General features: G+C 41.8%; 1 protein-coding gene across 1 annotated transcript in view; it reads right to left on the reverse strand.

Moving 5' to 3' along the window:
* LOC108553427 (caspase) overlaps positions 1-16,830 on the reverse strand; it is a 62,996-nt gene that overhangs the window by 38,579 nt on the left and 7,587 nt on the right. The window contains exon 2 of the mRNA XM_017908316.1: positions 14,375-14,622. Within this exon, the coding sequence (XP_017763805.1) occupies positions 14,375-14,622 (248 nt within the window). The remainder of the gene's footprint in view (positions 1-14,374; positions 14,623-16,830) is intronic.

Raw genomic sequence — 16,830 nt, forward strand, 5'->3', positions numbered from 1 at the left:
TGATAACCATTGTATCGCTATCGTTCCATTTCGAACGCATTCAGTCGAGGATGAGACGAATGGCAGAAATTCGGAGCTACTGATTCGGAATTTTATAATTTCAATTAATTTCCGCGCTTTCACCCTCTCGATGACTACTTTTGGTTATCTCGAGAGAGGCAATTTCAGAGAGATATTCGAGAGACCCGCTGTTCCGCAGCTTCTCTGTTTCCACCCACGGAGTGAAGTTTGTCCGAACCCGAACAGTGAAAATTATGCCTGGAATGGCGGAAATTGTGGCACGATCGTCTTGCTAAGTCCACAAGGGAAGAATGGAACCGCGAAGGTTATGATTTTCTCGCACTTCCGGAAGAAAAGAAACGTAATTTTCGAATTACACCAGAACGATTTTGCGAACGAATATTTTCTCTTCGTCCCTATGGATACACGTACCTATACGAGACGAACGAATATTTTTCTTTCTCTTACGCGTGTAACGCGTCCCCCTGCAATTTCGGTCTTCGCGCATGGTTCCCAATTCCAATCGCGGAAACTCGCCAAGATTAATCATGTTCGTTGGAACTTTCCCCAATTACGGTAACCGTTAAACAAACAAACACCTTGCGCGAGTGTTAGTGTTTGTGCAACGCACACCGACGTGTCCCTTCAATCGTTCGCCCATTGTTCCCCCATCAATATTACCCGAGCCGTTAAAATTGCAGTTTCAAACTATAACCATCAGGGAGGGGTAAAATTGTAATTATTCACAGTTGTTTCACGCACGGCTTTGTACTTGCTTTTGATTTTGTTTATCTGATTACTAACCGCGTATTAATAATCCAACCATCGATATATCCGCGTAATGTGCCAATAATCGTTACGGTAATTAAATGTTTCCCTTGGAGTTGATGAAATATAACTCTGATTGATAACGCGAGAAACATCCCGAATCAAGAATGTAATATTAATCCAGAGATATACGAGGAAAGAGGGACAAACGCAAACTTTAGAGTTTGGACTCCATTCGAACTTCCGATAATTACATTCGCAGTAATTTCTGACATTATTTGCCAATGAAACGAATGCTTTCATTCGCAGATAGCAGGATTATCGCAATTTTATATCGTAAGAAAGTTATATAGTCTTCGAGCGTTAAATTATGTTTCATCCAACAATCTTCTTCTATCACCGCCCCCAATCACCCCATCCGCCATCTTCTTTTTCTAATACCGATCATTTCAATCATATCCGTTTTAAATCAGTTGCTAGCATATTTTGGACAATCAGAAGAATGAATATGACGAACTATTTAAGTATATTTTCCGCTGAAAAACTGATTTTTGCTCTAATTGGTCTACAGGGATTATAGATGGCGACACTGTTATCGTCGTACTTCCTGTTATCGTCTTACTCTCTCAAAGATAAAAATTTCGCCAGACGTAAGCAAACCAAGCGGAATCCCATCTGCGAATTCGATTTCTACTTATCAACGAGAACCGAAATCGGTATGCGACGAGTCTTCGTGGAATTAATAGGAATCCCTCTCACGTTCCTCGATTACGCGAACCTTACCACGTTTAAATCACGCCCCGTTCCTCCTGCACCGTTAACAGGTTCCAATGGCGAGTTAGCCTTGACTCGAAGTATCATAGCTAAAATCAAACGACATAATTCGATCTCCTACACCTCCGTGAAACAGACATTGGCACAGGGCCAGTATGGACAACCCTTAACGCGTGCCGAGCCATGAAACAGCCAGTCGGCCGTGAACTGAATTATTAAATCGCGTCCCGTATTGTTATGCGAGCCGCGAGTAATTGCTTCGAGCATTTTCACCTCGTTCGCCATCGATCCAAGCGTGTTCATCCTCGTTCACGTATCATCGAAACGGGGCGTCGATCACGCCGTTCCTTTAATCAGGTTCCGTCCGTGACTTCCCTCTTTCTGCACCCTCTCCTCTCACGGAAATGAAAAACGCCGGTGGACAAATTGCGCCGTTTCCCCGGGAATATTTAACTATTTACCAGCCGGGCCCTGTTTTCGCCGTTTCAGCCGGCGTTGTCCGACGAGGAGCGGCGGGGGTTGCTATTTGCTCAGCAAATAAAAGTCGCGTGCAAGCTTGTCTTTTTGCTACCGATATCGGATCCACGACACGGCAATACGAGCGCTGTCGCTGCGCTGGTTAAATGGCCGAAAAAAATAATACTGTTTATTTGTCCCCGAGTTTCAGCCCCGACTGGGAGGGTGCGGATTAAAAAAGGAAGTGACGGATTTCCTGCATTGTTCCCGTTCACTTTTACCCAAAAGGAGGAACGATGAAATTCTCCTTCTTCGTACGACGAATTTCCTAGTATTCCTAGTATTACGTTCTTCGAACTTGTGATTATCGGTGAAGATCCCGCGATAATTTCCTCCAGAGATGGATCACGTTTGTTGTAGGTGTAAGAACTGTGTTCCCTCGACTAGACGCGGAAACATTTGTTCATTGACGCAGAGGGGTGTAACTCGTCCGGGGGTGTAACAGTTCTGCAGAGACAGAAGCTTGTCAAATTTCGATGTTCGGGCCAGTAATTACAGCTTGAAGGGTCAAAGTCAGATTGACTCGGCCCTCTGTCCTTGGAGCTTTCTAAAGGCTATCGAGTATCTGGAAAGGGAAGGAAAAGGCCTACCAACTTACACGGGAAACACCCTGGGAATGTCGTGGTGACTGAAGGAGTCATAAATTAAGGGGTGCAGAGGTCTGGCTTGCAAACTAACTGCCAAGTCCCAGGCTAATCTTCTGAATGACACTGACGATAGCCAATGCCATCCCGAGGACAGTGTCTTACGTTTTCTGTTAGCCTGCAGTGACTGTTGGCATGTTACGGAGGGAAAGACTGGTAAATACTCGGCCTTAGTTTATCCGGTACCTTAGCCGCCACACGTTTAATAGCAAATGTATATTCTGAAGAGAGCTCGTGCTTCAGATAGTTTGCTCCATCAAGATGCAACTTATTTCGTTAAAATACGAGGACAATGCCACGGATGGAAGCGTTCGTTGCTTCAAAGCTTTTCCGCGTTTAACATTTTTCGACAACGTTAATCGTATCGAGGTGGTAATAAAATATAACGTGGCAAACGATGCCAGTGATGACTGCTTTATTCGATTTATTACCGGTACCTCTCGCGATGGTGGGCAAACAGCCGATTGCGAAGCAAAAATTCGACGTCGTCGAGTAGCTGGATGGAAAAAGTTAGCGAACGCATCAGAGGCCAATCGAATTCATCGAATGGTAGCTGAGCTAACATGGGACGTTGCCAGAAATTGAAGCATTAAAAATTGCGACCGCAACTTTTATAAAATATACGACCGCAACTTTTATAAAATATGCGACCGCAACTTTTATAAAATATACGAGCAGCTTACGCAGCTATGCGTTCGGAACAGCTTCCAGCGCCCAAGTTGCTGACCGTATCGGTCATTCGTACCACTGATTCGACTATATTCGAAGATCGATATATACGAAGCGATCGACTTATCCGCGGTGTGCATGCCATTTCTATCCAAAATTTGTTTTGTACGATAATTTATTTTCTCCGAAAAAACATTTCCACCTATTACGAATTTTCACTCTCGATATTAGGAAGCCGTGATTTAGGTGATCGGATTTGTCACGTGGATCGAAAATTGAAAGATAAAAAATCGATCGATAGGCGAGATTTCGATTGTAGATCGTTTGTCAGTCGTAGTGACATTTGAAATCGCAATCTTCTTGGGAACAAATGATTTTAAAGCACAAATTGGGCAGCGAGGTGAAAATCTGCTATTTAGAGTCAGTGTCAACGATTCGTCAAGCGTTAACGATTTTAATAAGAATAACGTTATGCAGTTGACATTATGTATGGATAAGTTCTCCATTACCCATATATTTTATGTCAATATTACGAAAAAATTAGTGACACTGATTCCGTGAACGTGCAACTACACGAATATTCGAAGGGATGTAATCAGAGTAATCGTAGAGAGTGATCTAAGCAGAAGAATAATAATCGCGTCATTTAATAACTTCATTTGGTACATCTCGATCAAATTTTTCCTATGATTCGCGCCACTCGAACGATGAACTCTGGCTATTCGCGTTGATCAATTCAATGAAATATGTACGGAGAATGCATATTAATAATAGTTTGCAATTAAAATATATTCGAACGAAGATAGAGGCAAGAAATTAATAAGAACTGGAAGTGAACAAGAAATTGATTAATTAAGCGCGAAATTGAAGTTAATCTCATTGGCCGAGTGAAATGATACGAAATAATATGTCCGATGTATATGCTAATAATGAAAATTTAATTATTTATCAATTGTATTGTCCAAATTCTTTCGTGTACGTCAGACTTCGTTAGTTTTCCATCAGTTTCGATCAGATTAATTATCGAAACGTCGATAAACCGAGCACTATCGAAATGGGCAGTTTAATTTGATATTTAATAAGATATTCATCATTGCAATTATTCGGATATTTAATTATTCAAAAATTCGTACGTTAGCTGTGATATGAAATGATTGATAAAACCGGTAGCATTAGTATTGCCGATGATCCATTATTTTTAGAAGTGAAATAGTCGGTCACATCGCAATGATTGTTTCAGAATATCGCATTATTTTTGATGTTGTATTCATCGACGGTAAGTCGCGTTTGCGTACAAGAGTTTCGCTAGAATTATTCAAGGAGAATAGAAAGGAAGTTATGGAAAAATATGTAAATGCTCCGGAATATTCTTTTCATAGCTTCATGCTATTTAAGGTATTCACTCGAGTCGTGTTCCAGCGAATTTGGAAATTAAAATCCAAGCGTGAAAGGAGTAACGAGAAATGATCAAACGAAACGCGTTAATGATAGAAAATAATACCTTCATTACGATTTCCAATTATTCTACTTTGCAATCTTTTGCACTTTTAATTATAGATTATAGATTATAACTATAGACTTTTGGAATATCGTAATTAGTACCAGGTTCAAATTAAGTGACTAAACTTTTTCCATTGGATTCCTGGCGAATACGCGCGGATTTTAAAGAGGAAGAATTTTTTATGAGAAACGAGAATAAGCTGATCCGACTGATGATCCGATATCGAGAATGAGTTTATTAGCAGGCATATCGGAAGTTTCCATCAATTTAACTATTCCAATCGTGCACGAATTTTTTCCTTGTTTCATGTATTTCGCGTAGCAACTGTATGAAATGAAACTAGACCGTACAGCGTAGGAATCCTTCAACCAGAAATTTTTCTGCTATTCGCGAAATTTAATTAACTTTCAGTTTAGCGATCTCTGTCAAGCCTGATACCAGAACCTTTTTGTTCAGACAAGACTCTTCGATTTTTTAATTCAGAAATTTCATTCTGATATAAAATACATTCGAATATTAAGATAAATATGCACTAATCTGTATCTAATAATTAACATTTTTCCAGAAACAAGTCATTTCGACTTCGTTGATAGTTTCATCGTGGAAAAGAAATTCTCTTTAAATTTATATGAGATATAATTCAATTATGTTCCTGTATCTTCCTAACACGTTGACTGCTATTGGTGATCACCATTGACCGACGATACTAATATTCAAAATCCACGATGTTAATTTCATTTAAAAATAATGGAATTATATCGACAAATGGCAATCGACGTGTTGATTATGTTTAAGTTCAGGAAAACATTTATTTAATAATCTTAACGTGGAGAAATTGTGTCATCGATGCGTTTCCACGCAAGCACTAAAGCCTGATATATTAGTCACATCCAGTAGAAAGGTTAATTAAATTAAACATATTTGTGCCTATACACTTCACTGTAGGGGACCTTTCTCGCGGTCGTTGACGTCGAGTTGGTCGCAGGTACCCTCCGTGTGGGAGTGTAGCTAGAAGGGACGATAGGAAAAGGAAGGGATGAGTTTCGCCCCGGGCCTGCTAGTGGACTCATCGGTAAGGCTACCCTAGCAGGCCCTGCCTTAGACCGGGATACTTAGATGACATAGGAACTTTTGTTTAAGGGAGGTCGAGGATTCACCGAGAACTTGCGAGAAAATCTTCGAACCCCTTTAAAGTTGGAATCCATCTAGTGGCGAGGGTGAGAATGATGGTCGATATAAATTGCTTCCGAAATGGAAGATATTTAATGCAGTAATTATATCGAATTTAAGATCCTAAGAAAATTCTTCTCGAAGCTACTTAACGCTATCGAGTCGCGAACCTCGTCTGACCACGCACCGAGCGCTTCTACTCGCGTTTCGTCTATGGTACCGTATACCCCTCGCTTACACCGCAGACAACGTTAATCGCGATTAAATTTATTTACCCGATGGAAACATTAATTTCGGTAATCGTATGCAACTTCGAAGATCGCTTTTTAGACGGGGATACTATTGGGAGGTCGGGAAGTTATATATATAGGAATTGGAGATTTTCCGAGAACTTGGGTGCATCGGTCCCTAGGGGGCTTCACGACTCGCGGACCACCTCGAATGTTTGGACTAGGCCTTGGAAAAGATAGTCCGCTTTTCAAAGACAGACACCGTGTAATAAAGCTTGCATGTGGGTCCTTCCTCTGACGTGACAGTGGTGCTAGATAGGTCGAAAGGGAAAGGAAGGGATGCGTTTTGTCTTGGGTCTGCTAGTCAATAAGGCTACCTAGCAGGCCCTGCCTTAGACGGGGATACCATTGGGAGGTCAGAAGTTATATATATAGGAATTGGAGGCTTTCTACTCCTTGCAGGACTTGCGGGAAAGTCCTCGAAGGGAATCCATCTAGTGGCGAAGTTGAGAATTATGGTCGCGACATCACTATACCAGATACGCTTATTTATTTTCACCGTACTTAATCAATCTAATACCTATTGCGCGTTCAATTAGTCCAGCTATCTTCCCATACAAATTTTCTTCTATTAATTTCAAATTTGCAATTATAACGCGAAAATTGGAATTCTGCTAAGCGCGCTAGGAAAAAGCGTCCGATCGATTTGAAAATTAATAGTCGTCGCGTTCCCGTGTTTCGTTTCACTTAACGTCGCGGAATATTCGTTCACGACGATGTTACCCGGCAGTTGGCAATTCGCACGAGCGCTCGAATAAAACAGCGATCATTAAACGCATTTAATTACACGCCGTTTACAAAACACCTGTCGACCGGCCAAAAAATTTTCCGATAACTGCAACGACACGGAATAATTGAAAGTCCGTTTCACTGCGCGAAATGGAACTTTCGCTCGCGGATGAATTCGCGGATGAATTCGATAAAAAAGGTGTACGAACAGCGGCAATGCTCGTCAACAGGATATCTTCGTGTCACGAGATTTTTAAATCCACTATTCAACGAGATTTAAGTTTTCTATTCCTCTCGACAGATCAAGTTCGTTCGTTCCTCTGCATTTCGGTGGACTTCTTTTGTGCTAGCGTTTTTCAATAACATTTATAAGAAGCTGTAATTCGATATTTATCATAAGCTGTTACTTATATCCATTATTACATACTGTGAATTAAAAAGATCGAAATATTGCAATTATGTAATTGAGCTTAATATCACATTACAAATGCAATCTACGTCTGAAGAATCATTTCTCTCACATCAACTCTATGGGATATGAATTGGCAAAAGGGAGGAGATGCTAAAATATGTAGGATTAATGCTAGATTAACCCTATACTGATAAAGATCTTCTTGTTTAATAGGCAACGACTCCTTTTTAATAACAAAATAGATTTATTCGAACTAAAAGATTACACTATGTTTTCCTCGATTCTCGAAGTCTAACTCTCAAACACGCGATTCTCTACTCATTATCACTCGACTACACGCATTCTGACTCGCTCTTGCACCCTTATTTGAAGTTTAACACCCCCTCTTTTCATACACAAGCTATCTCCGCTGATCACTCATTTCCCACGTGACCTCGTTTTTGGTGGGCCAGGTATTTCAGATATTGGACACATTCCTAGACTTTCCTTCATTGCTTGCATTCAATCCGGTCATAAATATCTCATTCATACAATCCTTGCACGTGATCATCCCTCCGTCTGCATACACTCGACATCACCCTAAACGCCTGAGAAGAACCCGATACTGCTCTTAATACTATCTCCTTTGCTACAGTCCTTTAAGAACAGAAATTAAAATTAAAATAGTAACTATGAATAATAATTACAGCGACTATGTGACTGCTCTTTATGACTCTTTGCCAAAAACCTGACGTAAATTCCAACAACTCATTCGTCCTTTCGTCATAGTCTTAATCCAGTCATCCGTTCGTCATTCGCAGCGATAATCGTTCAATCTATCCGCCATTCATACCGATAATCATTCCAAATATTCTCGTTCCTGCAATTCTGATATCTCGTTCGAAACTGCCCATTCATAAAAAAATGTTCGATCTAGGAAATATTTAAATAAAACCGATTTCTCGACGGTTTTCAACTCTCACAGCCACGATCGCAAACGACTTAGGCTAAAATAGGAAAACGAGATATGAAACGCGATACGCGTCTTGGAGTGTTAACGGGGCTTACCCCTGTCGTCGCAGTTGCTTTCGCAGTTGCTTTCGCAGTTGCTTTCGCAGTTGCTTTCGCAGTCACGGGTCGCGTTCGGGTTTAATTATCCCAGATTACCAGGAGTGTGCAACGCGTAAAGTGGCTAGTGAAATTTAATTGGTCCGCGTGGACTTTAAAATCGGCGAACGTATGGACAGAGGAAAAATCGCACGAGAGCCAGCCCTGTAGGAAAGCCAGCCGAGATCGTGGAAACCGAGGCCAAGCGGAAAATGAAGAAGTATGGGGTAGGAAAAAAGGCGAGAGTACCTATAAGCTGAACACTGATATATCTCGAGGCATTCCACCCTCGAAGAGTATGAAAAGTTTCCTCGCTTATTATGAAGTTCCACGATCATCCGACTTTCCGCTCCACTACGCGCGCGCCCATATATTTCGCGTGATTGTCTCTGCTAGTTATACCCGGCTGAAAACCGGTTACCTGGCCGGCAGAAGGACGCTTAATGAGCTCGTTTCATTGTAAAATGTTTGTGCAACTTCTCGTAACGCTCATTCATCGACGTCATCGTTATCCGTGCTCTGACAATCATGTTCGGGGGAGGACGGAATCTCGTTGTCCTTTCTTCTTTTCCCTCGCGAAACTTCCAACAAAGACCTCTGCGAGGATCACTGATAGGCTCTGTCGGTATTCCAGGCTTCATATAAAAAAATTTGTCGAACAAAGGACCCCGAAACCCCTATCGAGGCTGACCGACTGTCGATTTCTCTTCGATCGACCGTCAGGGGTGGTTTACCATGGGGATGAAAGGGGATAGTGGCTCGGTTGGCCAATGGAATTTGAATATCATCGTGGATCAGAGGAATGTTCGAAGATTGAAACTCTTTTTTTACAGATCCAGCCTTTTAATTTGGTTATTGAATGGAGAAATTTATTTTTGTCTCGCTGTTCCTGCAAGATAGGGGATAGTAATTGATTCTACGAATTAATATATTTGGATATATTTGTTCTGGAACGAAGTAATTCTTGAATTATATCACGATTCGAGTCATATTGCAAATTTTTTGAAAAAATAACGCGAGAAATTCGGAAATTATAAACAGACTTTGCTTAAGCGCGCAGTTCTCCCTGGCTGGATCCATTCGAGGATCGTTCCATGCAAATTTTATTCGAAATTCGTGGGTTCTGATGGAGGAAACGTTACGGATACTTTTCGTACACGAAGCATGGGAATGTCTCGTAAGGGAGCCATAGCGACTGGAAAACGACGAGAAAATCTCGTGTAAACAACCCGGTATGTTTTAACATGAACTACATATATTCCCTTTGCGTGTGACACGAATTTTATTCGAAATTTGTGCGTGGAGAGGGAAACGGAAATTCGAGATCTTGCAGGCTGGATTTTCCGCGAAAGGAATAAAAGTTAAATATTTCATCTCGGAAAAATTGAGCAAACAAAATATTTTAGAGAAATATTTATTATATTCCCGTATTCGTAGTTTTGCCAACGATTTTTATTTCCACGTGTTTTAGAGCATTTTTCTGTAGCGAGAAAAAAGTTGAAATTATTTCCCTTGTATTTTTCCAATGGGAAGCGCTCGATTCGAACATGGCAACAAGTTCAACCATGTCGGAAGCTGGTTCGGTTTAGCGTCAATGTTACACACGATTGCGTTATTATACCCATAACGATTGCCACCGATAATTTGGAAATTGCTATATTCGGGAGAGAGTATCACTCGCGAAGCCGAGGCATGGAAACACGGAAAAACGTCGGGCCGGTGGTTAAATATCAAACTCACCTCGTTATCTGTTTTATTAACGGTATCGCTTTCCCATTATGGTCTAAACTATACTCTCGTTTAAATCGCCAAAGCTCCGGTCGACTTTCACAGAGCAACGGAGATTCAGGCAGCGATAGAATTATCGCGGCCAAAAATACGATGGAGAATTCGAAATGCCTGGGAAAATATATTAATAATTTATTTCCGCATGCGAGCGCCGCCGTCATTTTCGCAACGGATAACCTCACCTCTATTCGCGAGAAACGCTTTGATAATAAATACGCAATCGCCCTATCGCGTGTGGTACACCAAATTAATACGAACGTTTAATCATAAACGAATATAAACGACCACCCCATTATGGCGGAAAGATGGCCTTAATTTGTAAATAAAAATAGCCATGCAAACATATAACACATATACAACTGGAAATAACCAACGTCAGCCATAACCATGAAAATGTTTGTTTTACTACAATATCTGTTTCATCGTGGAACAAGGAAGACACCGTTATGGTCTTCCAGCAGCAAAATCTTTAGGACCATAACAATTCAGCATCGGAATTTTCCTATCCATGCTTTCTGCGTGTTGAATCCACGAAAACCCTAATTTAACGAAATTAGGCGACGGTGCATGAGAGTTGATTAACAATAAGCCTGAGGGCACCGCCTGGTCCGCATACGTTGGGAGCCTCAGGCTCCAGCAGGGGGCCACAAATGGCGGATGGGGTCACCGACGCGCGGATGGACCCCGCGTACCCCACCTTGAAGGAGAGGGTTCTCTCTATCACCATCGTCGTCTGGGTGGATCTTCCCTTCCTTCAAAGTGACCGATTTGCGTATTAAGGAAACGCCTTGATCCAATTAGCCAATAATATTTGGGGCACTTGGACATCTTCGAATCCAGGAAACCTCAAGGAGAACAGTTCGAGCCTTCCAATCGAGATCTGAGTTCTACGAAAAGCGTCAAGTGGAGATCGGTTCCTATTGTCGTACCAGAGTCTGAGAAACGTTCGACTCTAGTCGAGATCTTCCTTTTGCTAGTGATAATGGAAACAGTTGTCCAATATTATTGGCAATATAATGAAATCGCGAGACGGACTTACAATCCGTCAGAATTTCGCCAAAATTCAATCAGTGACAATATCGATAAACACAAGGGATCGAAGAGGAATCATCCCGTGATTCTTTCTTTAATTCCCTACTTGACACATTGCGTACGGCACTGTGCTCGTGCAACGCGCTTCCAGGGCCCGCATTTTCTTGGGCGATCCAGAAACACTTTATACGCTGCATATATGTGGGATCGGGTTGGGTGAATTGGCTAAAATAGCGTTGTTTTACTTCTTAATGTAATAAAATAAGCTGATGGGTAGATTGACGGCTATGAAACAAGGGGGATTCGCTATGGGCACGTTCGACTTTGACTTCTTACTGACACACTCTTAGACACTAGCCAAGAACTCTTAAAGACTCGTCCGCATTCTTGCATCCGTATTTAAACCATTCATCGTGTCCTCATCCATCGCAACCTCGGTGGACCAAGCACTTCAACTACTCTGGACGCATCCCTCTTACTCGACTCTATCATAAACATTCCTTGCAGTCAACCCTCTTGCACGCGATCACTTTCGTCCTAAGCCCAAACACACTTGACATCCCTTCAGGGCCGTACTTATTCTAATCCCACATATATGCACTCTTTTATTTTGCATTTGGTATTATATTCACATAAGATATTCCTAAATATTACTATATATTTTTTATACATCTTTCACCCTGGTAGAAAATCTATTTCTAATTCCTTAAATCGTCAATCGAGTCGAAGAAACCTGAAAACGAGATATCTCGTCGTCCGACTACAACGTTCGACTTGCTAAAGACGAGATATCTCGTCACCCGTAGGAATGTTTTAATTTTTCACTTCACCGCTCACTGTTGGTCATTGCTCATCCGAGTAGCGAGCATCGAAACGAAATTTCCAAGTGGAATCGGAATTTAAAACCCGTTGTCTTATCGCCACTTGGATCAACGACTACACCCGATCGTTGTGACAAGTAACGAAGCCGTTACTCTACGTTCCATCATTCCTCGATCGACCGGGGTAAACCGGAAGAGATATCGCGGAGGCGAGCTGCAACCGAGCCGTTCATTGAAATTCATCGTCCGGGGTAATACCCGGGAAAGGCGTTTTAAACGAAACCCTCTAGAACGTTTGTTGCGATCTATGGATGATTCAGGTGGCGAACGATTTACGAGCTTCACGCTTGCCCGACAATGTAAGAACATCTTTGTTCGACGTCGACAAAAGCGTTTGATAAATGTACGTGGAACACGGCGGTGACGTCTATTGTGTCAATATTTGAATGGATCAAGGATAAATAGAAGGAGGATGAAAGGAAAAGAATGAACCGAACGCGGAACGCTTGGCGGTGACTTTTCATGGACAGTTACGCCCGCAACCCCGTCTCACCCTTCTCCGAACGGTTTACCGACGATTTGTTGGCCAAAGGTTCGAAATGTTCGCCGGCTCGACCTCGCGAGCCAATTTTATGGCCATGTTACGGCACCCCGCGCGCTCAGGGAATTTAGGAACATCGGTTTGCCGAGTTCGCGACGAATATGTTTCGAATGTGTCCGCTCTGTGAAAACAGTTCCCACCCCTCGTCACAGCCGCTGTTTAAATCCGCTACGAGGGTTCGGCTCGTGTGAATTTACGTGGTCTGTGTACGGGAAAGAAGCGTACCGTGAACCGTGTAGCACTCTGGCCAAAGAATTCTTCCCGAGATCGTACCTCACACAAAGGCAGAGTAGCTTTTCTTACTTCGTTCTATGCAGCTCCGTTTGCCGGAAATCGAGGAGATCGAGGGTAATGAGGGTGGTCGGAGATCGATTTGTTTCACCAAGTTTCCATTTTCCTTCTATTCCCCTTTTATATAGACACCTTTTGTACAGATTTTACGTAGGATTTTTAATTTCCACGCGAATTATCGCGAAGCATGATCTTTCGGAAAAGTGATCGTAGAAAAGAGATGTAAATAGTCAAATCGAATATATATTTATTTATTATTTGCGTATCACGCGTGACTGTTTGGAGGAAAACTACCGCAGATCGAAATTTCGAAATTTTCCAGCTTGTTCGTTAATTAGGTTGGAAAATATGCAATTTACGCTTATCGTTATTTGACAAAAAAATTACCCTATTTGCCAGACTAATGATAAGCAAAATTGCAAAGATATGTATAATGCGTATGTAATATATGATTAATTAAAATTATTTATTTCGAAATAATGCAGAGCGGTTTGAAAACATTTTCATTTAAAGAGAATCACGGCAGATTTCGCACTTCTGGCCGACGCGGACTATGGCAGACTACATCAAAGTGACGGTACTCAAATAATGGATACGCGATTCGTTACCCAGTCACGGCCGAAATGAATTATTTCGCGTATTATCCACCTCTGCTCGACGTCACGGATTGCGCGCTGTTTAACGAGCAGCGCAGAAAAATGATTAAAATTCGTCCCCGGCTACGTATAAAACGCGATTTGCGCGCTAAATCGCGTTATATCAGCTCTCTCGAATTGCAGTCTGCTACTTGGAATAAAAAATTTCGAGGCGGAAACGATCCGCCGGAATTTATCGTAATTTCGCGAACGATTTTCATGCAATTTTCCACGTCGAGGCACCGATTGCGAATCGCTTGTTCAATTTTTTTTCCTATTCATCCCCAACGCTCCCGTTGTTTCAACGAACGAATGGAATTTGGAAGGCAACCCTAATTTAGGGAAGGAATTAATTTTGCCTTCGTTCCATCGCCGTTCCATGGATCACGGTGAAAGTATACGGGAAAATAGGCTTCCCAACGACTCGTTTTAATTTTTATTTTAGGCATTAGAATCAACAGATCGAGTATCGATTTTATGTAATAAGCTTTTGTCCCGATAGAGATAAATCTTAAATAAAAAAATTTGCATTCGTTTTGATAGTTTCAATGATGAGCAACTAGTCGCTCGTTTTTGGTCATTCGAAACTATCTCGAGGCGCCAAAGAAAAAGAGCTTCTTTTTAATGTGTAGAAAATATGTACTTACTCGCTTCTAACGTCAGTGCTATCGTCTTGAAGTTTAAGTCGTGGTAGATTTTAACATCAAAGCCTATGTCTTTTAATATTTTCTCCAGATTGGCCGAATCGGTTTTCGCTCCCAGTCTTGGTGACATCTTTTTAAACTGAATCTGGTTGAGGATTAACGCCGTTCCCCTCCGTTTGTGATTCATGTTATATACTTCCGCATTTTGGTCGATCTTCGATGTTCCATATACTACGTCTTCTTTCTCATATCTGAAGAACAAGAGAGCAATTTTTAATTACTCGTGTAACAGCGCGAATGTCGAGCAAGATTTTCCAAAATTTTGGAAAATATTCGCCGAAAGCAAGATCGTCGACGTGATCATCGAACAGAAAATGGGATAGGAGGATACTACGTGCAATAGCTTCGAGGTTGCTTGCGATTTTCGAAGCTTTTTCACGAATATTGGGAATCGCAATAAAGACAGTGATTAAAGAGACGTCAAAGTGGTATCGGACAAAAAGAGAGTAGTATACTACGTCTTCTTTCTCATATCTGAAGAACAAGAGAGCAATTTTTAATTACTCGTGTATCAGCGCGAATGTCGAGCATGATTTTCCAAAATTTTGGAAAATCTTCACCGAAAACAAGATCGTCGACGTGATCATCGAACAGAAAATAGTATAGGAGGATACTACGTGCAATAGCTTCGAGGTTGCTTGCGATTTTCAAAGCTTTTCCACGAATATTGGGAATCGCAATAAAGACAGTGATTAAAGAGACGTCAACGTGATATTGGACAAAAAGAGAGTAATTTTTAATTACTCGTGTAACAGCGCGAATGTCGAGCAAGATTTTCTAAAATTTTGGAAAACCTTCGCCGAAAACAAGATCGTCGACGTGATCATCGAACAGAAAATAGGACAGGAGAATATTACGTGCAATAGCTTCGAGGTTGCTTGCGATTTTCGAAGCTTTTTCACGAATATTGGGAATCGCAATAAAGACAGTGATTAAAGAGACGTCAAAGTGGTATCGGACAAAAAGAGAGTAATTTTTAATTACTCGTGTAACAGCGCGAATGTCGAGCAAGATTTTCCAAAATTTTGGAAAATATTCGCCGAAAGCAAGATCGTCGACGTGATCATCGAACAGAAAATAGTATAGGAGGATACTACGTGCAATAGCTTCGAGGTTGCTTGCGATTTTCAAAGCTTTTCCACGAATATTGGGAATCGCAATAAAGACAGTGATTAAAGAGACGTCAACGTGATATTGGACAAAAAGAGAGTAATTTTTAATTACTCGTGTAACAGCGCGAATGTCGAGCAAGATTTTCTAAAATTTTGGAAAACCTTCGCCGAGAACAAGATCGTCGACGTGATCATCGAACAGAAAATAGGACAGGAGGATATTGCGTGCAATAGCTTCGAGGTTGCTTGCGATTTTCGAAGCTTTTTCACGAATATTGGGAATCGCAATGGAGACAGTGATTAACGAGACGTCAACGTGGTATCGGACAAAATTTCATTTAACAATATTGTTTACAAAAAATAGGAAAGAAAAATATCATAAATCAATCTTCCACGATTATTATCGTATCGAAATCGTATCGTTTGCCAGTTACGCTGCACACCTCCGTGATCCCCTTTCAAATTTCCCTTCGGCGTATATTCAATATCCTGAACCCGGTTTGGGCAATTCGTATTCCGCGTGAAAACAATTTATCCGGTCGATTATGGTCTCGACACTGGCCCGTATCGCGAGCGAGCGGTATTTAATTGTAGGGAATTCATATTCCCATGTAAATTCAATGCGGCAATTCGTTCTTTCCCGATTCAAGCCCGCCTAATATAGGATCCGTTACAGGCCGTATTACGCCGTTCGAAAGCCCTTCTCGTTCTGTTTTACGATCGCTGTACACGCTCGCGCGGATTCGTCGCCTCGTGATAACTTCGGCCGAAGCGTATATTTTTCCGCCAGTCGGCAAATCTCGCTGTTTCCGGACGTCGCTGGTCGACGAGATATCGGGGAAAGGGGAGAAACGGAGAAAAGGGGAATAGGGGGGAAATAAAAGAGACGGGGGGAAAAAAGGAAGAAACACAAAAGGGAAATCGAAGTGCCGTAACGAAAGCGCGTGTATCCGCAGTTTTGGTGTCGACGTCGCGCATTGACAGTTTTTATGCCTCTCGTAAAATGTTGGACCCCGAAAAGGGGTCGCGCGAGAGAAGGGTGAGGGTGGTTTAGGTGAACAACGCCCCGTTCCACGAACGCGCGACAAATAAGGTCTCTAGGAGGCAAAGATCTACGATACGCGGGAAAATTTTCGACGTTTATTCGATCGTGAATAGGACGAACGAACGAACGTGGCCCAGGTCGCCTGTGCACCCTAATTACGCGAATGAAACGAGGCTCGTAGCTCGAATTTTACCCTTTCTGTACGTCACTGGCGATACATCCGCGTTGTGGATTTTCCGAAC

Source organism: Eufriesea mexicana, unplaced genomic scaffold (assembly GCF_001483705.2).
Source record: "Eufriesea mexicana isolate 0111107269 unplaced genomic scaffold, ASM148370v2 scaffold22, whole genome shotgun sequence".
Classification (NCBI taxonomy): Eukaryota; Metazoa; Arthropoda; class Insecta; order Hymenoptera; family Apidae; genus Eufriesea; species Eufriesea mexicana.